We start from the raw sequence: 27,974 nt of genomic DNA, 5'->3' as shown, positions 1-27,974 counted from the left end.
ACCAAGAAAAGACAGAAGGAGGAAAACAAACACCAACTTGACAAGGCAGGAGAGTCTATTCTTAACTTGGTGTTTTCCAAGCTGTACAACAAAGGTTCAAAAATGCTTTTTAGAGATCCTGAGACTGATCTGTTGATCTTAAATCATACAGTCTTTTAGAAAATTATTGATGCCAAGTGATGGACTCAAACATTAAGACAGTTTTCTTTCTCACTTTGGGGTATCTGAGCATCCCAATTTCCTGCCATAAAATCCTAGTCTTTGGTTACCTGAAAATGTAGAAGATGAATTTCCTCAGTGATAAGTGGACTCATATGTCATTTATCAACCAAGTCTTTGCTTCTTTCTGTATGTGTTGCTACCATGAACTGACTCTGTGGTTGCCCAACTCCTTCAACAGAATGTAGGATCTAGCTGGGAGACCGCCCTGATTGTCAGGCCATGTTTTAAACCTAGATCCTACATCCTTCACATCAATGCAATCCTTACTCTACTTCCTTCCCGCTGGCCCTGCTGCAGTCCAGGCTTTGATGTGAATACCTGTTGGGCAGACATTTGTAGAAGATGCAGTGTGATGAGCTGCCCAGACTTATTGCATCAGCTGTCTGGATTTTTTTGAGCTCTTAGCCCCTCTGGGAACTGCTGTTCCTTAAAGAGAGCTGCCTACTTCAAGGTCACACCGCTTATACAAGGGCAGCCAATCTCTAATGAGGCTTGATGAAGGTTGGGGGGAAATCCAGCCCTCTTGTTCCAACTGGGGACAACTCTCAGCTTCAGGGCTACCTGTGAGGTCAGCTGAGGTCTTTGTTAAGCCTGAACTGTCACCCAATCTCTCCCTCTGCTCAGTCCTACTTCTTTCTATTCCCTTCTACACTGTTGATCCTCAGAGCACTCTACAGTAAACTTCCTGCTTGTTAATCTCTGTTTCAGAGTCTGCTTCCTAAGGAACCAGATCTGCACCAGCATTCACGCTGTTCCATGGAAGGACTGCTTTTCCTGCCCCCTGTGGTTGAGTGAGTGACATGACCAGCTCTGAACAATGTCTTGAGACAAGTGACGTGAGCTACTTAGAGGCCAAGCATTGCATTGCCAATGCAAAGCCCTGAAAAGCTCTTCACTCTCTATCATGGCAACTGGCAATGTTCCGGAACATTCTGTGAGCCTGAGTGACAGTGATGAGCAGAGCTTCCAGCCAACCTGTGAATGGACAGGTAGTGTAAACCAAAAATAAACCTTTATTTCTTTAACCCGTTAGGATCCTGGGGCTGTTTGCTGCCGCAGTAAAATCTATCCTATCCTGAGTAACACACCGACATCACCACAGGCCTCCTAACTTCCTCCCCTGTCCTGCCTCCACTATGCCACCCTCTTCCAAATCTATCAGCCTCACCATTACCAGGGACAGTTCTAACTTAACCTGTCCCCCACCCCCAAAGTTCTGAAGAAAAACATCAAATCCTAATCTTAAAATAAAAGATCATTCAAGTTGAATGTTATTCTCAATTAAAATCTGCCTGTCTGGGCTTTCCTGGTGGCACAGTGGTTGGGAGTCCACCTGCCGAAGCAGGGGACACGGGTTCGTGCCCCGGTCCGGGAAGATCCCACATGCCGCAGAGCAGCTGGGCCCGTGAGCCATGGCCGCTGAGCTTGCGCGTCCAGAGCCTGTGCTCCACGACGGGAGAGGCCACAACAGTGAGGGGCCCACGTACCGCAAAAAATAAATAAATAAATCTGCCTGTCTGTCTATGACTTTGACTCCGTCTGTCTCTTTCTTTCCTCATCAGCCTTAAAAAACTCTTTATAACACGCACCCCCACCGACCAGAGCCTTGTTTCCTCATGCCTGAAATGCACGTCTGCCTTTCTTAGTCTATCTAACTCTTACTTGTCCTTCCGACTTCTGCCTGAGAATCACCCCTGTAGGAAGCTTCCTTGGCTTCCACGCCCTCCCCTTTTGCTTCACTCCTGTCTGACGGAAACTCCCTTCACTGTGCACCTAGAGGACCCAGGTAAAGCCCTTGCACAGAGGTTATTTTCTTAACTGTCTCCCTACTTGACAACAGATTCCTTGAGGGCAGGAAATAATCTATTTGACTTTGTGTTGCTAACACCTTGGCATAACAACTGGGACACGGTAAGCACCTGATAATTATTTTATGTATGAATAAACGGACAAATGAATCAATCGATCTATAACTCCAATCATGTTCTACAATGCAGGACCTAGTAAAGGTAAACTGAACACTGATCCTGAATATTTGTTTATTAATTTCCTAGTGACTGGGTTTTTTAAGAGAAAATTCTTCCATATTCCTTCAAGTTCTATTTTTCCATGACTGAATTCTAAACTTTCCTTCTTCTAGCATTCTCTGCCCAACATATTGTTTTTGTCTAGTCTGGAGATTGGCAAACTTTCTCTGTAAAGAGCCCGATAGTAAATATTTTCAGCTGTGTGGCCAATACAGTCTTTGTATCAACTATTCAACTCTAAGTAGCTGAGTGACAACTACTCAATTCTGCCATTGTAGTTTGAAAGCAGCCATGGACAACGTGTAAATGAATGAGCAGGGCTGCATGCCAATAAAACTTTATTTACAAAACCAGGAGGTAGGCCAGTTTTCTCCTGTGCATTGTATTGGGTTGGCCGAAAAACCCAAACAAACTTTATGGCCAACCCAATAACTTGTCAGCCTCCCTTCTAGTCTGTATAATTCAGGAGGCTGTGGAGAGTGGAGGGCGGGGGCAAGCAAAGGATATACGGTTTGAAATGTACACAGGTCACTGAAGGCTCAATAAAGGATTGCCATTTGGGGGACCTGGTCTTTCATAACCAATGCAGTGGGATGAAAAGTTCAGGTGTTACCAATTTATGAATCATCAGAGTCTTGGAATATAAAGAGATTATCTCCTTAGAGACCCTACTGCTAGCTCCTGTGACCTCCTAGATTTTTTGTATGGGCCTTAAAAAAATTGTGGGTTTACTGCGTAGAACACAAGCTCAGATACCCAAGGTCCACCCTACATCCACTGCTGTGGGAGATTCCACAGTCTCTCTCACGGAACATCTTTGCGTGCAAAGATGGAAATTCAGTTTCCACAGAACTAGTCTCACTTATAAAAACAACAGTAAAACCCTAAGCTACCCTTTATCGAGTACCTTCTATGGGTCTGGTGTTAAGCCCTTTGCATATCCAAGAGCTAACATTTACTGAGTACTCGGTTGTGCCACGCAGAGCACTTAGTATTATACACACAATCTCATGAATTTTTTACACTACCCATAATGCCAGGACTACAGTTCTCCCCTCTTACCCAGGAGGGAATGGGGTTCAGAGACAAAAAGCAATTTGCTCAAGGTCAGATTTGCTCAATTTTGAGCAAACAGCCTCTGCTGTGATCTGCCCGGCATGCCACCCCTCACTGCCAGCTACCTGTGCAGTGGAACTGACCCAGCCTCTTATGGTCCCTTAAGTACCCTAGATTCTGTTCAAGTTGCCCCTACTGGGGGCGATTACTCCATTCAGGGTTTGCAAGAAATTCTACCTTTGAGACGTTGGAGATGAAGGGAAAACTTAATTCCAAGTAACAAACTGAGGGCTTCATTCGACCGTGTCACACTTGATAGAAAGCAAAGGGTGTTGATCCTTTTTCAACAACATTCTTCCATCATTTTCCACCTCAACTGTTTGTTAAATCTATTTAATTGTGATAACGCAACCCATCCGGGCAAGATAAAAGCAGGAGAGATATATCAGCTTTTAATATTCAGCCCTAAGTGGAAGGTGAATGTCCCATGTCTGCTACTCCAACCACATTCAAACCTTCACTCATCAAGTGAGTCTTTGTTAGAAGGCAGCCTCAGTGCAGCCTCAGTCTGCTTTTTATTTAGTCACATGACTACAGAAATGCCTTATAGCTAGTATCTTAATTATTCATGGTTTCTGGCAAATTAAGTCTCTTGCCTCTCCAATATCTAGAAATGGAGGAAGTGTTCAATTCCAAAGAACTTATGTCTTCCCAGCCGTGCCGGCGAGGCAATAATGTGGTTGTCAAGTTCCTTATGAATAGGCAGAGATCTTATTTCACTTATAGTATATGAATAAACAAAACACCCCCGGGGACTGTCAGGTATTTCGTGTAATGGATATCTCCCACCCCACCCTTTCTCTCTAGAGTGATTGAATCCTGGGTTTTTTTTTACAAACAAGACTATTCAGACTAGAAGCAAGAAATTGACACCTTTTTATCATCAAGATGATAAAAAATTGGGTTCAATAAAATATGTAACCCTGTGGTGTTTCCAATTCACATGCCAGAAACTTGAGCAGTATAATGGAACATTCCTCTCTGTTTTAGAATTCATAATTATGGGATAGCAATGCTGGTATTCTAATGATGGGCCCCCTAACCCCGTAACTCAAATAAATTACTGTTGCAAAATACTTACAAATGTATTTGTGCATCAATCTTTGTACTTATCTTGAAAAATAATCATTTTATTTAAACAGCATAAGAATCTCATTATCTGAGATTCTAATAATGCAGATACAGTGGACACTGCATCCCTCCCCCCATTGCCTGGCAGCCATGTGGTCTGGGCGGGGCCAACCTCACTGCCGGCTTCAGAAATGGGTCTGCACTGGCCTAAGCCAATCAATGTAATTCAGGGTCTCTCAACCTTTGTATTCGTTATCACTCCCTTAAGGAGCCTCTGAAGATATTTTTTTGTTTGCTAGCCACCTCACTCCCCCCAAAATTCTAACGCCATAAGTACACTGTAGATCTGTTTATGTATACCTGTGCTTTGTACATAAAGACTAAGATTTTTTTTTGCCCCCCCTCCCATCCTTACGAAATGATTTTTGCCTGTTGGGGGCCATATCATTCCCTTTGAGAATGCATGAATTACAATCCCATTCCCTGTGCCAATCAGTGCATGGCATTGCCGGTGGGCACATACCCTAAACTGACCCATCAGAGGGCAAACCGGGGAATTTCTTTTGAGAGTTGGTGGCTTTGAAACATTCTCTTTCTTTCTATATGGGTTGATACATGGGTCCAAGCCCCAGAACTGCTTTAGCTGTCTGCTATCATGAGGAAAGAAACCAGCTGAAGATACATGAACAAGACAGGATTGACAGAATCATGGGGAACAACTATAGTGCCCTGATCCTACTGCTAGATTTTTCAGTTGCATCCAAAGTCCCTACTTTTTATTCTGTAGGTTAATTTGAGTTCATTTTCCTATTACAATAAAAATACCCCAACTGATAGAGCAGATAACATTTACTGAATGTTTCCTAAGCTCTTGGTACTGTCAATTAATTTTAATATCAACCTCTGTGGTTAGTACTATTGTATTTCTCATTTTATAAACAATGAAACTAAAGCACAGTAAAATTAAGTAACTCATCCATGATCATACACAGGCAGAGGTAGGATTTATCCTATCCTCTGTCTATTTAACTTGGAGTATAAGGTATTAACCACTTCATTTTACTGCCATTCTGTTCTATACAATTTACGTTAGTACCTTCTTGTTGAAATTTGAAAGGCATTAAAGGAAACGGTATTTCTTTGCTAACAACTATGTTGTACAATTTAAAAATCTAGAGTTCTCTCAAGTTTTAAAATATTTTCAAGTTTTCTCCAAAGACACAAACCTTGGAGATCATTTTCTGCTTAAGACTCAATACTCATAAAATGGCCATGGTTGTTTTAGATGTTCCCTCTTATCATTATGAGAGGGTACTGGCTCAGCCACTATCCATTTTACGGAAGAGAAAACCTGTCGTTCAGTAGGTTAGTCCTTCAAGTTGCTGTTCTGCTTAAAAATAATTATTGATCAACCTTGTAAAGATCTCGTGGGGTCTCAGGTTTCTGGAAGCGTCATTTTTGAATTGGTCACTACCAGTAGAAGAGGTAAGCCATAAGTCCCCTGAGCCTTTGGGGAGAGCGGCATGAAGGCTGAATGGTTGGCCACAGTGCTTGTGCTCTCCTTTTGAAAGTTTCTCAAATGTTAAAAAGTGAAAACAAAAGTGTATCAGGGCCACTTCTCCTACAGAACAAACTGAACAATGATTTCCCAAAAAAGAAAAAGGCTGAGAGGCAGACACACCTCTGGCTCCAAAAAGCTAGGTGATCTGGGTAATGTGGCCAGATGGGCTATATCCACAGCTCCATAATCCTCTCAAACCACCACATGCTGCCCCGGTTCTCAACCTGGCTTTTGGATTCTTTCAAAACGCAAGACATCTCAGACATGTTATCCAAAGCAGGAGTCGGGAAAGCACAAAGTATAATGTTCCTCACATTTTAACAAGGATGATACGGATGTCAGGGATGACAAGGGGACGCTGATTTTTTAAATGCCCACAGTTTAACCGCAGGTGCCGGTCTTTTAATTTTGCCTGATTGATGGAAGACAATGGCTTATCAACACCAGAAGCTTGATCACATATGGGACTCAATACAATGCGATATGAATCACAGCCATATGGAGAATGTGGTCAGAGTAGGGAGAATCCAAGAACTGCAACAAAGCTAATTCTACATCACAGGAAAGAAAACGTGCCACTATATTCTATAGTAAACACCGGGTGTAATCTTCCTAAAGGCAATGTAGATTATTTTTTAAACCTGAAAAATATTAACAACCAAAGCACAGGACCTTTAAATCCACAAACGACTGTTTAAAAAATATGAAGGGAAGCTGTAGCCCCAGAGAGACTGAGCAAAGTTGCTGCATTTTTTGCCTGCAGGATGGGACCTAGCAGAGAAATAAAGAGGCTGTGTTATACCACAGGGAGTAAATCCAAACGTAAGCATTCCAACGCTCAGCCAGGCCACCCCTCCCTTCCCCAGCCCGTCATCCTCCTGCAAAGTGTTCACAATTTGCTGTCCTTCCTTCCAAAAGCCAGTAGACACAATCAGCTTTTCCTGGCTCTGCCTTGCAAGTTGGGGCTGCCCGAAGGAAAGCTGAAATAAAATCAAAGGGAAGAATGCAAATCCATTCAGACCCTTCTGACCATGAACTGGTGTGAAATCCTTGCTCCGTGAAATGCCTACCTTCACCCCAATGAAATGAAAAAGAAGGAATCATGTGAATGTCAAGAGTTGCTCCCTGCAGACGCTCTGCTGCTAAGATACACCATCACTCGCTAATAGATGTCTGCAAAGCCAGGGACTAATTCACAAGTGCCCCCCATGCCCGATGGGGAAAATTCACAAGCTCTGTCAGGCAACGATTACCCATAGCTGCTGAGCTTTTGACCCAAGAGGCGAGCAGCCCGATAGGAGTTGAAAGAGCGAGCGGTGGAAGGAGAGGGACAATAAAATCATACAGGTGGAACCAACCGGCTTCCCACGAGCGCCAGGCATCCCGCTAGGGCCCTCAGGCGCCGCGGTCCCCGGCTCACCTGGTACACGTCCCGCAGTCCGCACCACGTCCGCAGCACCTGGTGGCAAGCCCGCAGCCTCTCTGTGTACCATCTCCGCAGCGTGGACACGGTCAAGTTCCACACGAAGCGGCTGCCGCTGAAGAGCAGGTCCTCCACTCCGCACATGAACACCGAGGCCATGCCTCCTCAGTCCCTCTGAACCCAGGCAGGGGGTGGGGTGCCGGCGGCTCCCGCAGCTGCAGCGCTGCGAGCCCGATCGCAGCGGCCCCACCGCCTGGGCTCCCGACGCCGGCTTCTGTGGACCGCCGGGGGTCAAGCCTTCCCCCAAACTGATCTTTCACGGTGCGTGCTGGCCTGGCTCCGGCGGCATGCCCCGAGATTGGGCGCCCGCCAACCAACGGCTGCGGCGGGCACACAGAAGCCCAGTGTCCACCCCGCCCTCTCGCTGGCGGCGCCGAGCGAGCTGCGCTAAGCTCCGCCAGGCGAGCCCTCGGCGCTCCCGGGTCGCTGGAAGCCCGGGCCGGCGAGGACTCCCCCTGGCGCTCCCCGAGTGCGCTGGGCAGCGGGGGGAGTGGAGCAACTCTTTGCAGGCAGACGAGAGCGCTGCATTTCAGCACACTGGGCTTGCACGTCCTGCACACACCACACACGCGCGCGCGCACACACACCAGCCCCAATCTCCGAATCCGCTTTGGGAAGCACCTTACTTTACACTACAGGGTCTTTGCTTGGCCTCTGTTCACATGATAAATATCTCTGGGCAGCCAGAGATACAGGAGGAAAAAAAAATCCTCCGAAGCAGCCCTTTGGACCCCACTCGGGAGAACAGCCCTGAGTGTTTCCTTGTGCTTCACCAAGAGGTGAAGATAACAGTCTCTGAGCAACAGCGTGTGCGTGACTGCAGAACCTGCCTTCGCTCCTAACTTGAGGGTCTCAGAGAAAATGACAACCTGCCTACTGTTGCCAGCCGGAAAGCAGGATCGCACACCCCGCACACTGTGCTAATTCCAACGCAGCAGTCAGTTCATGAGAAACACAAAGAGCGTTCTTGGTCTCTGGCAAATAGCTTCCAGTTAGTATCTGCTGGGAAACAGAAGCTCACAAGAGATTCCTTGGTTTGGTTCTGGAAAATTCAGCTTCTGGACATGTGTAGCAGCAGCTACTAGCACAAACCTGCACAGATAGTTTATTCTCGACTCAAAACCAAAGGAAGCTGTTCCACCACTCACAGTCACCAAATAATTAATGTTTTGTTTTTTTAAAGTTCTCCCCCAGGAACTGATATTGCCAAAGGCATGTGCAAAAAAGAGCCCAAGGAGTCCCACATGCCACCAGGCTCTATTTTCCTTTGGAATATGTGTAGATTTCAGTCCCAAATAATTGTAAAACATTGCTCACAGCAAAAGTACTGCAGCAAATTTCAGGATGTTGTTTTTTCCTGAATCCATCTGTAGGACAATCATCTGTATTTTACTGGCAGTTTCACACCTAGGCTGTTATCTGTGCTATTAAGTGGCAGAAAGGTAAAAGTGCCAAAGCTTTTCTCCCGAACTAGCTCAGAAGGCTTCAGAAGAGATTATCGACAAGTAAATCAGCTTTATTTCAGGTTTCAAATGTGCCTTTGGAATCTTAATTCAGGTGAAAGTCACCCAGTGAAAAGAGAACACAAAAATCTGTCCTCAAAGCGCCTACTGTTTTCAAAGTGACCATAATTGGGAAACTCTTAAAAGATGTTTCTTTTCTTACTTTTTACTTCTTTTATTACTAATGAAATTGCCTAAGAGTTTTTTTGTTGAATTAGTTAATAGGACAAAAGACCCGATCCAAGATTTGCAAACCTTTCTTCACAGTAAAACTGCTCCATGTGTTCCTTAGTATTAGCACTCTGATATTTTCCAAGATAATGGTCACAGTGTTTACACAGAATCAGAAAATACTAGGTCCCACTGAGTCAAAAGACAATGAACCAAGTACACTTTGAAAATGAAATGTCATCCTTCTAATGGAAAACTACCGAACTTCAAAACTGGCTTACGAGTACACGTGGATGATGGTGGTACATTTACTATTCTTTTTAATGATGCAGTGAGACCGTGTTCTCGGAAATCGGCAGCCAAGGGAATACCGAATAAAACCTACGACAGGTCATTTATCTCCGTCTCATGACACTATTCTCTCACAAGAAATGCTCTAGAAACACCATGGCTATTATCTGTGCACAGGCCTAATGTCAGTGGTCAATTCCAACTTCAGTGGTTTGCATTCAAGGTTTTCAAAGTCAGTGCTTACACTATTTTCTAGAAAAATTGGATGTGGCAGAACAGGGGTCCTCAAAGTATAGTCCCTGAACTGGCAGCATCAACATCACCTGGGAACTTGTTAGAGATACAAGTTCTTGGGCCCCCTCCAGAATCAGGGTGCGGTCAGGGATTTGAGGTTTCACTTGGCTTCTGGGGGATTCTGACTCTAAAGATGGAGAAGCGCTATTGCAGGGCATGGGCATTAGGTGCTAAGTGTCCTAAGAGACTTAACTCCCTGCTCCTTAAAATAAATAAATAAAGTTACTTATTTATTTTTTTAAAAAAGACCTGTGGCACTTTGTACAAGCTCCTTAAAGCCACAAAGCCTCAGTGTACTCATCTATAAAACAGGGATAATATCAGAATCTACTACATAGCAACTGGGGAATGATTAAGTAAAATATGCTGTATAAAGTGTTTAGTATATGGCTGGCAAAAAGTGAGCGCCCAAACAATGATCACCACCACCAAAATCAGGAATTGTTTCATTTTTTTGGTACCTAGATAAAACAGTATTCGTAAAATGTGTTTTTAAAAAAATGTCAACTAATTATCTACATCTGTTTTCCTATCCCTTTCTGTGTGTTGGAGGTTAAAGTTGACTTGTTTTTGAAGGAGCAGTTCTTTCACTTTCTTCAAGTTCCCCCCAAAATTCTTTGGAGCTAGCTCTTCTCCATCACACAGCCAGCCTTTCTTGAGGACCCAGAGAAGCAGGAGATGCTCCAAGCTAGATGCAAGATAAGAAAAGACATTTTCTTCCCACCAATATAAACATGGACGCTTCTTCTTATCCAAACAGCTTTCTTCTCCTGCAGCAGGAGAAGTTCAAAGCTCTAGGCAGAGATAGCTTTTAGAGGGAAGGAAAAGTAAGTTCTTCACACCAGGGGCCGACAGTGGGTGGCAACTGAACCCAGGCGTGGAGCAGTGGAGAAAAGAGCCACCCAATTGCGGCATCTTTCTGAAAATGGACAAGCCACGTGGCACAAACCAGATCCCAGACACACACCCTTGAAGCTGGTCTAAAATTTCCTGTGGAAAGGGAGATAAATCAAGCTGTCTTCAAAATTATCTTGCCTTTTCTTTTTCTTTTTTTTTTTTTAATTTAAGAAGAGGATTTTTTTTTTCCTCTACAGCATCAGAGTTCCCTGCAATACACTGTAATTTCCTGCAGCTCTCTCTGGAGGCTTAAAAAGATGCTTCAGGTGACAGCATGGCTCATACTCCTGGGAGTTCTGCTGCAGACGTAAAAGAGAAATTGTCATTATCCCCGAGGCTCCCGTAGGTTCTCCTCTGAGCAATCCGCAGGAAGAAGAGCACAGTGCTAAGAAGACAGCACAAAATGCTAACCCCTGTCTCTAGAAAGAGATAAGCAGTTCTATCGCAGCGGCTTCCAGGGGTCCCCTCTGCCCATCAAAAAGACAGAGTCCATCGAATGCCTGTGGATATTTTTAAAACTCTCCTCTCTCCATAGCTGAAGAGCCAGTGTGGCTAAATTCTGACAGGCCACGTCTGACACAGGGCTTGAGGGGGACGAAAACAAGGTCTGGTTCAGTGGCTCTCAATCAGGGGCAATTCTGCAACCCTGTCTACAAAGGCATTTTTGGTTGTCACACCTCGGGGATGCTAGTGGCGTCTAGTGGGTAGAGGGATGCTGGTAAACATCCTACAGTGCCCAGGGCAGCCTCCACGACAAAGAACTCTCCTGCCCCAAATGTCAGTGGTGTGGAGACTGAGGAACCTTGGTCTAGTTCAACCCCACAGCCTGCTCTTCCTCTCAGAGGACTGGTGGGGAAACATTCTTCCCTCCTGATGTTTTCTCCCAAAAGGCAGACTGGAGATGCAACAATCACTCTATAATGGTATTCACACACTCACCAAGAGCTGTAATGGACTCAAAGCCCATCGAGAAGGAACTGGAATGACATTTCCTATCATTGACACCTACCTTTATTTTTTGGATATTTATCATAAAAATAAGAAATAGTCATTTTCACCATAAGCTATGTATCTTTTGGCACTTTAATTTTTGGCTTTATCATTTCCTTTAAATCACAGGCTGCTTAGTAGGGTTGAAGGCTTTCTTTGGCACATGACAAAAACAATTCCCCCTATATCAACCCCAAGGTGGAATGCTGATGCCTCCAGTGGGCCTTGAGTTGCTACAGAAGTCTCTCATCGCCTCAAAAGGGGCCAAGGTGCCCCCTTTGGTCCACTTTTCACTGCTAGACTGTCAACTTTTTTTTTTTTAATATACAATACTCTTTATTGTAAATTCCATATAGCCAATTAATCAGTAAGTCAAAGAAGGCTTTCACTGATTTTTAAAAATATTTATTTATTTTGCCGTGTCGGGTCTTAGTGGCGGCACGCGGGGTATTTTGTTTTGGCACGCAGGCTCAGTAGTTGTGGCACGCAGGCTCAGTAGTTGCGGCACGCAGGCTTTGTTGCCCCGTGGCACGTGGGATCTTAGTTCCCCGACCAGAGATCGAACCTGCATCCCCTGCATTGGAAGGCAGATTCTTAACGACTGGACCACCAAGGAAGTCCCCAGACTGTCAGTTTTCTGAGGAGTGCCTACAGGTGAGTGGAGGCGGGGTGGCTGGATGGTCCCTCCTTGTGCAGGAGTGTACCCCATGCACTGGAAAATGTTTAGAGACCTTGGGCTCTGCTCACTACACGCCAGTAGTGTCCCCAGGCATTATGACATCAACAACAAAAAGCACCTCCACACACTTCCAATTACTCCAGGTGGGGTGGTAGCCAAGTCCACTCAGAAACCACTGGCAGAAGTAGGGAAAACGCCTTATTCATATTTGTTCCCCCAGTGGCTGGCACATAACAGGCCATCAATCAATGGTTCTTGACCTGACAAATGAATGACTCTTTGTCTCAAGCGTGAATATAGAAAGAAGTTCATCCATTCCCAAAACACACTCTTGTTCATTAAAAAATTACGTATTGAGTTTGCAGTACGTGTCAGGCAGGGAACTGAGTACTTAGAACACACTAGGCAAAACAGAGAGGATTTCTGTCTAAGTGGGTCTTAGAGAAGGGAGAGAAAGGCAGACATCTGAACAAGTAATATAGAGGAAGCAGGCAGAGCCTCACAGGGTTATAAAAGAGACATGTGATGGAAGCTGGGGGCGGGGGAGGACCAGGGAAGGCCTCGCTGAGGACGTGACACCGTGACACCGCAGCTGAGACCTGAAGGCTGAGGAGGGCGGAGCCAGGTGACAGGAGAGGGGGGACACAAATAGTGGTCCAAGGTGGCATGAGCTGTAAGAATGAGGGCTCCATGGCTCTATAGCAAGAGGGATCTCAGACTTGTGGGACTTGAGGGGAAGGGTGAGAGAGAGCGCTTGAGAAGCAGCAGAGCACGGAAGCCCAGCTGCAAGGCAGCTGCAAAATTCCAAGGGTGACAAGGGCTTACCTAGGAATGGCTACATAATAAAGTCAACAGGTTCCCCGGAACAGGGCTTCAATATGCACATGGGGTGAGAGTTTGGTGGGCAAAGGTGCCCTTTTCAACGCAAGCACCTCTTGTGGCCTCTGGGAGGACTGCCCAGCTGTGCAGAGGCAGTCTACCCCAACAGGGGGTCTGCATGCCCCTCCCCGCTTCTACATCTTGCCCCAAGGAGAAGGCAGGAGGGCCAGTGGGACACAAGTTCTGCTTCAATCTCACTTGAGCCAAAGGCAAAGTGTTCTTGTTCCTCCCTCCTCTCCTGCTTTTTTCTCTCTTCCCTTCCTCGGGCTGAGCGAGCCAGGAGCATCCTTCGGTCTTGGCCTCCAGCAGCAAGAGGTGGACGGGAGCATGCAGAAGTCATGGAATCCTGAAGGGTAGGGTACCTGTCATTATCACCATCACCCAAGGCTGACCAGTAGGTTGGTTAAGTTCTGCAGCTGCCTTTAGGACTTTGAATGGCTTTTTGGCATCACAAAGGGCTAAAACCACTACAAACTAAACAATATCCAGCACCAAGGCATCTATCCATCTTCTTTTCCTCGGCAAACTCATTCCACTCATAGAAGGAAAACAACAAAACAAAACTTTCTCATCTTTCCTCAAGAACCTCACCTGTTATTTTATTAAATCAAATTCTCCTTGCTCAAAGGAAAGAGGAGGATGCTATCTCCACTGCATGAAAAAGCACAAAACAGGGAGCAACATATTAGATCCTGCATTGTATCCATTTTTACTAGTTAATCCACTAAAGAGATACTGGAGATTTTGCCGGGTCAGATTTTAGAATTCATCAGCGTAGATGAGAAAGCACTTGAAGGACCATGAAGGTTTCAAGGAAGCCCACGTAGATCAGAGGGAAAGGGCTGACCTTCCTCCTCTTCTTTTTTGTTTTGTTTATAACTTTTCTATTTATTATGTATTTAAAGCATTTTCAAATACTTTGTTTTTCTTCTTTTTGCATTTTATTTTTATTAAAAAATTTTTTTAATTTTAAAAAAAGTTTTATTGGAGTATAGTTGCTTTACAATGTTGTGTTAGTTTCTGCTGTACAGCATAGTGAATCAGTTATACGTATACACATATCCACTTTTTTTTAGATTCTTTTCCATATAGGTCATTACAAAGTATTAAGTAGCATTCCCTGTGCTATTCAGTAGGTTCTTATTAGTTATCTATTTTATATATAGTAGTGTGTATATGGGCTGACCTTCTTCAAAGAAGAAATAGTATCAATCTTGTGACTTATCTCCACCCCCATAATTTATCACCTTTTATTTATACTTAATTTACATGCACACCAACAATGATAAAAATAAAATAGTAATAAATTGGTCTATATAGCACCCTTTTCTAAATAAATAAAGGCAGCTCCACACATATTATCAGTTGATTTGCACAATATTCTCCCAAGGTCAAATGGAGAAAGGTATTGCTGGCCCCATTTCATGGATAAAGAAACTGAGACACAGAAAATCTGGGTGATTTGCTGAAGATCTGTGGAAAAAAGCATTTAAAAGCATCTTAAATAGCACAGCTGCTAAGTTTTCAGTCCTTCTACTTTAATTGAGAAATAAAAGGACTTTTTGGTATTTATAAGTTATCATTTGTTTTGGCCTACACTAAAATTTATAGGGTACAGGGGGCTCTAGGACTTACTTATTATCCAGGAACTTAATGTGACAAAATGTCCACCCTTTGGGTTTACCCAATTTAAATAAGAATAAAACAATGAGAAGGAAAAGAAAATCTATAAAGAAAAGTAACTGAATTTTTTATGGGAGATAAGAAAGCAGTGACTTAAAACCCAATGACCGGAACTTCCCTGGTGGCGCAATGGTTAAGAATTCACCTGCTAATGCAAGGGACACAGGTTCAAGCCCTGGTCTGGGAAGATCCCATATGCCACAGAGCAACTAAGCCCGTGTGCCACAACTACTGAGCCTGCACTCTAGAGCCCGCGAGCCACAACTACTGAAGCCCGCGTGCCTAGAGCCCGTGCTCCGCAACAAGAGAAGCCACCGCAATGAGAAGCCCGCGCACCGCAACGAAGAGTAGCCCCCGCTCACCACAGCTAGAGAAAGCCTGCGTACATCAACGAAGACCCAATGCAGCCAAAACTAAATAAATAAATTCATTAAAGAAAAAAAACAACAATGACCTTCACTCCTATACAATAAATGGTAGAAGGAAAAAAAGGATAAATGAAAAATCTTGACTTTCCAAAGATTAACAGATAATTGTAGTAAAATGAAAAACAGAAATCAGCCAAGATCAATGGCCTTCAAAGTAGTAAAAACTCTCAAGGCCAGGAATACTCTGGCTAGCAAACAAACATGGGCAACAGGTTATAAATATAGATCATTTCTCCATTATTACTAAAAACTACAGAATAATTTGGTAGGATTATTGTTAGGAACTTCAACTATTTGGCCCGTTAGCAGTAAGAGCAAAATAAAAGCGAAGTTTAGCATCCAAAAAAAAAAAAAAAAAGGATATAAGAGTATTTCTTGTGTCTTGCCATCCTAAAGTTAATTTGAAGTGGGTAGTAGGGTAGTAGCAACATACTGTTTTCAACTATAAAATGAATTGTCTACAAGAAGATAAAGAGGCCAAAAGCAGTAGGCTACACACCTGAAGGATTGTGAATATTGTATAAAGTTGAGAAAGCACTTGTGTATTTTTTAGACCAAGAGTTCAGGGAGCTCCAGGCAGTATTCGACAGGAATGAAGAGAAGAACTACACGATCTGGTCTTGAGTCAATAACAGAGGAAGAAAATAGGTTTTATTTCTGAAGGACCTAGCACCAAAGAAATTTAAGGTAGACCTCCTTACCCTAAAAAGATCCATTATTATTTCAGTCTGGTGGACTTAACAGATAATCTTGGTTTATTCTTTATATGTTTATGTATTTTGGCAAATAGTGTTGGTCGTCTATCCATTAGCCATTTACCCCCTTTTCAGAGACTCTGATTTTGTGGGTGGCCATTTTCTATGCCCCTGGGATGAAGTATGATTGGTCTAAGGGAAGGCATGACACCCCATTCAAGCAATAAGCTATAAAGTGAAGATTTCTAAAGGGTTCTGGAAAAGATTTTCCTCTTCAAAGAGCTGGAACAACACAAGAATTTTTTGAGCACATTCCCTGATTCCTGCTTGGGACACTGTCATATGAAGACACAATGCTTTGAGCTACAGCAGCCATCTTGTGACCAAGAGGACAGGTGTTAACAGCAAATATAGTAGAAAAGAGGGTGGTAAAAGCCCAGGTCCTTGATGACATTGTTTAGATATCAAACCAACTCAGCAGCAGCCTATTTTCAGATGACTTGTAATGAGGTGTAAACAACAAATGACCTTACATAGTTTAAGCTACTTTCAGTTGGGTGTTTTGTTACTTTTCAATAGATCACATTTTAAAACTTACTACAAAGCTACAGTAATCAAGACAGTGTGGTACTGGCATAAGGGTAGACAAACAGATCAATGAAATAGAATCAAGAATCCAGAAACAAATCCTCACATTTATGGTCAACTGATTTTTGACAAAAGTTGCAAGATCATTCAATGCGAAAGCACAGTCTTTTCAACAAGTGGTGCTGGGACAACTGGAGAGCCACATGCAAAAGAATGTATCTGAACCCCTACCTCACACCCTGTACAAAAATTAACACAGACCGAAGAACTAAAAGTAAGAGCTAAATCTATAAAATTCTTCGAAGAAAACATAACTGTATATGTTTGTGATACTGAATTTGGCTGTGGTTTCTTAGCTATGCCAGGAAGAGCATAAGTAACATAAAAATAAACTGGATTTCATCAAAATTTAAAACTTTTGTGTTTCAAAGAATTCTATGAAAAAAAAATGAAAAGACAAGCCACTGACTGGGAGAAAATACTTGTAGATCTTATATCTGAAAAGGAACTTATATCCTGAATATAGAAGGAACTACAACTCAATCACAAAAAGACAAATAGCCCAATTTAAAAATGGGCAAAAGATTTGAATATACATTCCTTTAAAACAGATCTACGAATGCCTAGTAAGCACATGAAAAGGCACTCAACATCATTAATCATTAGGGAACTGCAAATCAAAACCACAATAATATACCCACTTCATATCTACTAGAATGGCTATGATCAAAACACGGACAGTAAAAAGTGCTGGTGAGGCTATGGAAAAACTGGGACCCTCCTATACTACTGGTGGTAATGTAAAATTGTGCAGCTGCTGTGGAAACGACTGCCGATTTCTCAAAAGGTTGAACAGAATTTCCATGTGTCCCAGCAATTCCATTCCTAGGTATACACCTGAAAGAGGTGAAAACAGGTGTTTAAAAAAAGCCTTAAACACAAATGTTCATAGCACTGCTATTCAGAATAACCGAAAGGTGTAAACAAGCCACATGTCTATCAGCAGATGAACAGATTAAAAAAACCCCAGTATATCCATATAATGTAATAACTATTTAGCAATAAAAAGGAATGAAGCATATACGCAAGGGAATTGAAAATATTTGCTCACATAAAAACTTGGACATAAACGTTCATAGCAACATTATTCCTAAGAGCCAAAAAGTGGAAACAACTCAAATGTCACTTGATTAGTGGATACATAACACGTGGTATAGCTATATAACGGAATATTATCAGCCATAAAAAGGAATTAAGTATTGACACATGCTACACCATGGATGAGTCTTGAAAACACGAGAATTAAAAAAAGTTCGACAAAGAGGCCATATACCCATAAAGACAGAAGGTAGATTAGTGGTTGCCAAGGGACTGAGGGGATAGAATGAGAGGGACTGCCAGTGGGTATGGAGCTTCTTTGGGGGATAATGAAAATGATCTAGAATTGAATAGTGGTGATAGTTGCACAACCTTGTGAATATACTAAAAACCACTGAACTGTACCTTTAAAAGGGTAGATTTTGTGGTGTGCGAATAAATAAAAATCAATCAAGAATAAATAATCAAGCAATCAGTAAAAAGTAAATAACTAAAAAAAAAGATACATGCTACGACATGGATGAATCTCAAAATCACTATGCTAAGTGCAAGAAGCCAGTCATAAAAGACCACACATTTTATGATTCCATTTATATAAAATCTCCAGATTAGGCAAATCTATAGAGATAGAAAGTAGATTAGTGGTTGCCTAGGGCTAAGGGAGTTTGGAGGGAGGGGTGGAGGAAATGAGTCGACTGCTAATGAACACGGGGGTTTTTTTAAGACAATGAAAATGTTCTAAAGTTAGAGTACAGTGATGGTTGCCTAACTTCATAAATACACTAAAAGCCATTGAACTGTACACTTTAAACAGGTGAGTTTTACAGTATGTGAATTATGTCTCAAAAAGAAGTAAAAGAAAACCTTAAGCCTTTATCGATGTTTGCTAAATATCCTACTATGAGCATGCGACACTTACATCTTCAGAAAAAGGGGTGAACAATTTTCTTGACTGGAAAAAAACACCTATTATACAAAACAAAGTAAAAATGAGGGCAGGAGAAAAGTACTGCATATGAACTCCATTTTGAAACTGACTGTATGCATATAGAAAAAAACTAGAGAAAAATAGATCAAATTATTGATAGTAGTGATTTCTGAGTTGGCATCACTGGATGATTTTAATTTATCTTGGGCGAGGCTTTCTTTTCCTGGTTTTCTATATCAGCACATACTACTTTTCAATTTCTAATTTTGAATTGCACATGTAATCATATAAAAGCTATTCAGTGAATGAAACATTTCCAGACATGGAAACATCCTCATTTCCAGAGCTGCCATGTAAGACTGCTCAAGTTGTTTACTGCACAAGGACATCTGGCTGAGGCAGTGAGTGGAGGTTATAATCTAGCCTGGGCTCCGCTGGATAAGCCATAACTCATGGCTCTGAGGAAAGAGTCCTTTTCATCTTAACCACATGAAAAATGCTATGTAGATGGCAGCCCTGCCCTTCTCCTTCCCCCAAGGGCTACCACCATGCCTAGTTCCTCGTATACCCCTCCAGACATAGTCTATGCTATTTAAACATAGACTGTAGTATGTAGGTAAAAATTATTCCAAAAGAATTTTAAAATAGCAGGAAAAGGCAATATAATATAATCAGAATTCAAGTACTTCTAGAGAAGTCTTTCAAGGTAGCATGGTAAAATTGGATGTAAGGGAAGAAAAGCATATTTTGAACAAACAAGTCTTAAAGAAAGAATTCTAAGTGCGACAATCGTTGGGTTGTTTTCCACCTTAACAGTCCACAATTCACACACATTGTTTAAGCAGCACATGAGACTGGTTGTACCCATTGCCAAGCGGGTTGATATTTGGTACTTCACTCACCACACTCGCCACGGCTTAGAAGGGCATGGTGGTGTGCCTGTGGTCCAGCTTCTACCGGGGAAAGCTTTAGTATCTGAGTCTGCTGAGAAACCTGAGAGTGAGTGTCCCCACGTGAAAGCTGGTACTTCCATTTCATTCACTCTCCTGTCCTTCAAAACAGACAGCATTGCTCGAACAGAAATCCTAAGGCACTCTATTAATTTGTACTCTAACATCTGTATATTCATTCAATTTGGGCTGAAATTTCTACTTGAGGGAAGTGATGGTTACATTAGTAAATAATTCAAATTACCAGATCTGATTACAAGACTTTCCCTGTCACTCTCAATAACCTTTTCAGCTATTGTCTTCTGTTTCAGGTTTCGCCTCATTACAGAAAGCCATTCTGGTCTTCTTTGGGGTTCCAACTCTTTTGCCTCGGGCTTTTCATGTTTGCTGTTCCTTCATTCCTGAACATTCTTTTCCACCCCAGGATTTCATCCAATAAACCCCTCATTTATCTTTCAAGACTTAGCTTGAATGTTGGTCTCCTGAAGCAGGTGCAGGTTCCATCACAGCAGCTTAATCCTTCCCTCTCATAATATCCATCATGTTTACAATCACCTGTTATGCCTTATTTCACCACCAGACCACACCCTCCATGAGTTCAGGAACTATGCCCGTCTAGACAGAAATGTAACAGCTATCCATGGTCCTACAAAAGGAGAGCCTGTCCTCATTTAAAAAAAAAAAACTGGGGGACCTCCCTGGTGGCGCAGTGGTTAAAACTCTGCGCTCCCAATGCGGGGGCCCCAGGTTCGAGCCCTGGTCAGGGAACTAGATCTCACACGCGTGCCACAACTAAGGAGCCCACCTCCCTCAACTAAGACCTGGTGCAACCAAATGAATAAATAAGTAAAATGAAAACAAAAACAAAAATTAAAGCACTGTGATTAAAAAAAAAATTGGATGTAATTTAAAAGAGAGCTTAGGACTGACTGTTTGAGAGCCAAGAATAACAAGCCTTGGGACCTACTCCCTAGGTCTAGAAGCATTTTCCAAGGAAGAAACATGGGGCTGATATTGGATTAGGGCAAATCACTGGATAAGAACCAACAATGGGGTAAAATAGTTGAGACCCAGGAAGGTGTTCAGATGGCTTAAGTGTGAGATATTTCTAACTGAGTTGGGGACACTATTTCCTAAGAAAGAAAGTGATGTGTGAGACCTCTGGTGCTGAACCATCTTAATTTTAATTTGACCTGATTCAAATGAGTCTTGACAGTAGCAGCAGGGATTATCTGAGACATATTTGTCCTCCTAAGTGGCTTAGTTCTCTAAACCTTTTCAAGAGTGCTTTGGGACATTAGGAAACTAGTTCACCTTCTATAACTTCAAGTTATGCTAGGAGCAGGATGAGAAGACTTGAACTCATTAGCCTGGCGGATTTGTCCTCTGTGTCTATTTCTAAAACAGAATAACTGATTAGCTACAAGAGTGCAGAGAATGTCAACAGTTATTGGCATTCTTTACTCTGTTTTGAATGCCATTTTCTGTATGCACTACTATACAGTTTTAGGGAGGGTAAAGAATTAAAGTAAATAATTTAAGCTATGCAACACAGAAATATATAAAATGCAAACATTATATTTACATGATAAAGTACAACTACCATAAACATCAGATTATGATCAAGCTGGAGGAGATGTTTCAAAAGCCCACAATCATTGAAACACAGTTGTGTGGGAAGAAATGCATCCAGATTAACTAAACTTCTTTCCAAAACAATGAAAGCTCGGGGAAACTGACCCTCTTCTACTATTCCATCCAAGTAAACTACACGGCAAAGGGGAGGGAAGAGAGACCATCAAGGGCCAGGGGTAGGCTCCCAAAGAAATTTTACCAATCAGAAGTTGAATACACCTTTTGTATCTAAAAGATTCATGTACATTTTGTACTCTTCATTATGTATTTTATTATTATTAATTATTATATATATATTATATATATATTTAGACTTTCCTTCTAGAAACAAAGTAAGTAAAACTGATTCTCCAGGAAGATGCACATATTTATTTCTGGTTTCCCATAATCTCTTAGGACACCCCCCAGTACCCTGATTAAGAGAATGCATTACTCCAGTGTAAGCAGCACAGAGGTAGACATTAGGGGAAACAATCATTATAATCTCTACAGACTTCAGAAAAGCTTTTACCTTAACAAAAAAAACGTTTCACCAGTAAGTGATTAAATACGGTAGTCTATGTAGAGACACTTGTTCTGAAATCTCAGAGACTCCTATCATAGGACATGCCACATTATAGTAAATTTCTAATTTCTCATGTCTATCCAACTGTTATGGTAATGGGTCTGTTACCCAAGATCCGTTCTACCCAAAATGATTAGCCTAAACCAGTTATGGTAATCCCACTCTCCTCGCTGTGTGATTATGATCCAGTCTTGGCTATTAAGACCTAAGGAAAAGTCTACTGAGGGGAGCTTCTGAAAACCTTGCCTGGGAACTGGTAGAGCCCTCTTGCTGCCATCTTGAAAATGAAGCCAATACAGAGATTTAACTTAAGCAAGACAATTACCAAGAAGAAACACTGGAGCTTTCAAGTATTGTGTGTGTGCTGGAGGATGTCTCAGGATGCCTGCTTATATGTTTTCTTTTTAATTAAGCCAACTAATATGTGTTCTTCTCTGTTACTTTAGGAGATGTTTGACAATACACTCTACGCTGGACTGGAAGCTTTGTCAAGGGCAAGATGTATGATTTACATATCTTTGTATCCCAGAGGCTAACGTAATATCCCATGTATAGTAGAGGCTTAATTAATATATGTAGGACTAAATTGAACCAATTTTCAAACTTACAACATACCAAGTGAATTTCTCAGTCAACCCTAGGTCTCCTGGACATCTAATACCCAAATGAGCAACCCAGATGATAGACACTATGACATGAAGCTAGCTGACGGTTGTTGGTATCAGGAGATAGCACAATTGACCTCAATATATTATTTATATCATACATGACAAACAGCAATCAAAAGGGATAAGGAACCAATGAGGTATAAGTATGGAAATGGCTGGTTGAAGAACAGCTGAAGAAGATCCAAAGTGATTATTTTATTTCACAAATCCTGGAATGTCTGGATTATAAGACATTCAAGTACAGAATGCAGGAGAGGAACAGCGCTGTGTATCTGTGGAACATTCCAGAGGACATGCCAGTAGCAGCTAGATGTGTAGATAATTCAGATGATACTGTGTATACAACTGAAAGGCTAGGTAAGATCCCCACCACTTCATTTGTATGAACTGCTCAGATCACAGAGGTGCTCTGAGGTCTAGCATGAATTCAGGGGCCTCAAATGGGCTTCCTTCTTGGAAAAGGAAGATTTACTCCTTCATGATATTCTTAAGAAAAGAAGCTGTGTTGACATTGCCACAGTGGATTGCACAACCACCAAACCACCCTAATGTCTTCAACGACACAGAAAGGACTGTCACCATCCCCACTTAAAAACTGGCTTAACTGAGCAATTAATTACATTAACCAAGGGATGAATTCATTTAATGCAACAGGGGATGCCATGTAAGGCAGCATTCTACCAGAGGTCCTTTTCTAGCAAAGTAAAAGCGTTCAGTGACAAGGATTTCAACAAGAAACAAGAGAACCCTTTCTCATTAGGTAAGTGGAGAAGTAGATCTCATTCCTGCCATTACTGCTACCCCCTGAGACTATGAAATACTGGGCACTAAACAAAGACAGTCACGGGACCCTTCACAGAGAAAAGGAACGGGCTCAACAAGTTTTGAAGTGTAGAAACCTTAAATATGCATCTAATGTGATCAGCTGGAAAATAAAGGTGGCTTAAGGACATGGCCAGATGTCCTTACAAGTTCAAATGTACTTACAAGTTCAAATGTACTTACAAGTTCAAATGTACTCATTTTCCCTCTCTATTAGATGTGTGTGCATGCACACACACACACACATCTGTACACAGTTCAAATGTACTCAAATGTACTCATTTTCCCTCTCTATTAGACGTGTGTGCATGCACACACACACACATCTGTACACACATACACACACATACTGGTCTCCCTTTGCACATTTTATTCTACCTAGAATCACTGACAAGTCTATTCCTAAGGGTATCTTCTTCTGGATTCCCCTTTTTTTAAAAAAAAATGTCAAATAGGAAATACAGGGCAAATGTATTTCTTCCCCTGAGATTTCTGCCCAATAACAGAACTCTGAAAAATTAAAATTAAAAAATGTATCGCCTTTCTCATCTAGAAGATCTTTTTATAGTATTATTTTCTCGCATACTAAAGATGAAAAGAATGTGATTCTCCATTTAAATCTGTTTATTAGAGTTAGAAGTAACAGATAATCATTCCTACTACTGTATGTTGACTTCTTGTTATGAAGCACGCATTAAGCATTTGATCTCCACCACAACCTGTGGAACAGGTATTATTGCTACCTCTATTCTACAGATGGCAAATCTGAGGCTTAGAGAGGTTAGAGAGCGACAGCTTAGATTCAGAGACTGGAAAAAGCCACCCAAAGGCCAACAGTCAAGGCAGAGCAATGAATTTAGTGCTTTGTACTGAGTAAATTTGTGCACAAAGTAGGTCAAGAAAGACAAAAAGCCAAGTTCACGTGAGCAGTTGGAATGAGGACATCAACAAAGGAGGACGCGGCACAGGGAAAGGTGAGTCCACGGTTCAGAACCCAAAACTCCACAGGAAAGGAAGAGGGTGCAAGAGGTCTTGTTATACCCATACGTGTCCCAAGAGGGCAGGGACCACAACTATCTGCCTAAGCATCGTATCCTCAGGGCCTATCACACTGCCGGCACAGTAACAGGCAACTGAAGGAAGCTTGCTGAAGCAGGCAGGAATGAAAGGGGTTAGAAACGAGGTCTAGCAGCCTAGGAGACAAATGTGGGGCGCCAGCTTCATTTGGTAAAGCTGTTTGCTTGCAAACGACAGAAACATCATTCCAACTAAATTAAGCAAAACAGGACATTTACGGGCTTCTGTGGTGAAACTGGGGAACAGGCAGGGTCGAACAGGCCTCGTGGATGCCAGGAACTTTCTCTTTCTCCTTGCCCTTGTCACTGCTTCCTTTGCGTGGTTCATTCGTTCTTTTGGGTGTGCTACCTCAGCAGGGTATAAAACTACAACCAAAGGCAGCTCCAGGTGCATATCCTTATAGCCTACTAATCAGAAAGGAAAGAGAGCTCTCCCTTGCCAGCTCTAGCAGGTTAAGTCACGGCAAAGGATGTTGACTATCATAAGGATGGTGGTCAGGGTGCAGGTATGGGGTGTATGTGCAGTGATTGGCTCAGCCAGAAGCAGGAGCCATCCCAGGGTCCAGGAGGGCAGGGTATCATGATCGGCAGCCCCCTACTGAAAAACTTGGTTGGAAGTGTGGAAAGAACGTTTCCCCCAGTGAAGGGAGTTCTTGTACCAGAGGAAGGGGATAAAGGGATGCTAGGCAGCAGAAACAACATACTTTCTTTACCAATTCTCTTGCCCATGAGGCAAACCAACCCCCAAGCTCAGGCAGAACCATGGCTAAGCCATGGCATCCTTGCTCTGGAACACACCATGACATCTAGCTTACTCCAATATCTTATTTCCCAGTCTCATTTGTGCCAGAAATTAAATAATCCATGGCAATCAGCTTTCTGGTCTGCAGAAAGGGCCTTCTAGTTCCATGACAGCCCATCCAACTGAAATTTAAATTGTTCCTCTCAGTGAAAGAGTACCCCTGATATGCACAATATGCATAGTAACAGCCTTTACATTAACGTGATTTTAAATAATACTATCTTATGTTTTCAATGTTTGGTTATATGGCACCTTGGGTATAATACTTAACTAAATTCTTTATCTGTTCCAGGAAGGGATGCATTGCTTTTTTCACTCAAAGAATATCAATAACTCCACATTATTAATTTTACTGCGATCCCATAAACCTAAAAGCTTAAAACATTATTAAGAAGGCCCTCATCATTGCCATCTGGGAGGACACATCTCATACTGCTTCCATAAATCCAACACAAAAAGACACAAGGTGCCAAATGCTAAAACCTTTTGCCAAGGTTGGCTTAATGTTTTGAAACGGCCAAAGGGCATGCTCATACTCTCACCGGCTCAACTTTTAAAGCTCCAACTTTGATGAACAACGGATCTTGGAAAAACTTGGCTGGACTCCAGTTGACACTCTAACGTGGTGCATGCAACTCTGCTGTCAAGATGCCAACTGTGCAAGGCTCAAATCAAGTTTCCCAGGGCGTCTGGATCCTTCCAGTGAATAGTTATCATTCCTACAGGCTCAGATGCTCCCTAGCCAGTAAGAAGAAGCATGTCTCTCCAGCCAACGGCCCCCTTAAACCACATTTCCTTTGTAAAATAGTCCCTTTCCTTCCAGTCCTCTTCTCCAACTTCTGAAGGAAAAAACCTGGGAGAAACTGCTAAGTGATCCACTTCCTCATTTGCAACTTACCTATCACCTCCTCAGGAGCTGGTCCAGTCAGTTTTATGGCAGCAAATGTGGTCTTTTGGGCAGGTCCCCACAGCTGTCAATGGATACCTATCTTTAGCCAATTCTTACCTATTACGGTTAACGTCAGGTTATTGAACAATCTGCTCCAGCATTTGAAAAGAGGGTCTTTTAAGAGCTTCCTGAAACTTGGCTTGGTTTAAGAAACATGTAGTGATACAGATGCCTCCACTTCAGCCCCTGGCAACACTGTGTATGTGCTTCTACCTAATATGAATTCAACAACAGGAGCTTGGCTAAAAGAGAACGGATTAGCCAAGAGAGAGAAAGAGCATAAACAGTGTCAGTGATTCCACCTATGAAGCCACTCAATGAGGGCGACATTGATATGCGACTTGAGAATATTCTCAGTGGGCCTCAGTTCCTAGGTGCCTCTCACGGTGCGAGCACTGCACAGTATAACGGATCTCTTATTTAAAAGGAGACGGAGGGGCTTCCCTGGTGGCGCAGTGGTTGAGAGTCCGCCTGCCGAAGCAGGGGACACGGGTTCTTGCCCTGGTCCAGGAAGCTAGATCCCACATGCCGCGGAGCGGCTGGGCCCGTGAGCCATGGCCGCTGAGCCTGCGCGTCCGGAGCCTGTGCTCCGCAACGGGAGAGGCCACAGCAGTGAGAGGCCCGCGTACCGCAAAAATAATAATAATAATAATAAAATAAAATAAAAGGAGACGGAGGCATTTTTCATATAATATGGTCCCCTATTGCAAGCCAACGACTTCATCTATCTGGTGCTTAATCAAAGAAACAGAAAACAGTGGATTAAGTTCCAACTCTGGACTTAATGAGAGACAGTATGTCTGTCTCTGACACGGCAACCCAAAGGCTGTTCAAGGATTATTCATTAAACGTGATTTTTGTCTTAGGTGATTCTCTGATCCGATAGTGGCCGCTGGACCAGAGGTGGAAAATAGTTTCTACTTCAATGCCAAATTTGATTGATTAGAAGTGGCTGCCCAGGCATTGCTTTGAAGAAACTGAGGCTCCATAGGAAAGAGTGCAATAACTGATTAGCAATGTCTGCCAGGGGCCCAGAAATTGGAAGGGGATGCAGAAGTGTCAGCACAAGCTTTCCTTGGGACTGGGCTGACAGTGAGATTGCGTTTTCCTTTCCAGACATTAGGCATTTGATTTTTTTTTTTTTCTTGTTAGAGCCCAGGCTTTGAGAGGTTTCTGTTCCTGGCTGTGTGAAGGAGAAAGGATTTAGGGGTTTGTGGAGGAGTATACTGTATATATATGGAGGTTTATATATATGTATATATATGGAGTATATATATGGAGGTTTCTGACCTAGATCAGAGATAGATAGCAAATATTTTAGCTTTGGCGGGACATACAGTCTCAGCTGTGACTGCTCAACTCTGCCACTGTAATGGGAAGGCAGCCAGAGACAATCCATACATGAACAGTGTGGCTGTGTGCCAATAAAACTTCATTCACAAAAACAAGCCATGGCCGGCTGACCCCGGATGAAGATTATGAGAGATACGGGTAGGACATAATGCACAGATGAAATGGGAAGGTGGTATCAGGAGGAAATGCATGTCTGGAAAGGAAATAAGGGGCAAACCTGAAAAAAATCTCCCTGGAAATGATGGAGGATCCTGCATTTCTGGGACATGAAACATTCCTTTCAATGAATAATCAGCAATGCTAACATGGACTCCATCACGTGCAAGGAAGATACTGCTACCCCTACCAGTGTGGGTCAAGAACCAAATGACCCTAAAGGCACTATCTTTTTTTTGTTTTTTGGGTGTTTTTTTTGCAGTACGTGGGCCTCTCACTGTTGTGGCCTCTCCCGTTGCAGAGCACAGCCTCCGGACGTGCAGGCTCAGCGGCCATGGCTTGCGGGCCCAGCCGTTCCACAGCAAGTGGGATCCTCCCGGGCCGGGGCACGAACC

The 27,974-nt window shown here is 42.7% G+C and overlaps 2 protein-coding genes across 2 annotated transcripts in view; one reads left to right on the top strand and one right to left on the bottom strand.

Moving 5' to 3' along the window:
* FRMD4B (FERM domain containing 4B) overlaps nt 1-7,774 on the bottom strand; it is a 186,460-nt gene extending 178,686 nt beyond the window's left edge. Inside the window, exon 1 of the mRNA XM_060161366.1 lies at nt 7,418-7,774. Coding sequence (XP_060017349.1) covers nt 7,418-7,579 — 162 coding nt within the window. The 5' untranslated portion in view covers nt 7,580-7,774. The remainder of the gene's footprint in view (nt 1-7,417) is intronic.
* The window catches only part of LOC132527743 (cytochrome c-like), a 74,376-nt gene continuing 54,169 nt past the window's right edge, over nt 7,768-27,974 (top strand). Inside the window, exon 1 of the mRNA XM_060163754.1 lies at nt 7,768-8,025. Coding sequence (XP_060019737.1) covers nt 7,768-8,025 — 258 coding nt within the window. The remainder of the gene's footprint in view (nt 8,026-27,974) is intronic.

The sequence above is a fragment of the Lagenorhynchus albirostris genome, chromosome 10 (genome assembly GCF_949774975.1).
Source record: "Lagenorhynchus albirostris chromosome 10, mLagAlb1.1, whole genome shotgun sequence".
Classification (NCBI taxonomy): domain Eukaryota; kingdom Metazoa; phylum Chordata; class Mammalia; order Artiodactyla; family Delphinidae; genus Lagenorhynchus; species Lagenorhynchus albirostris.
This window is presented reverse-complemented; position numbering and strand designations above follow the sequence as displayed.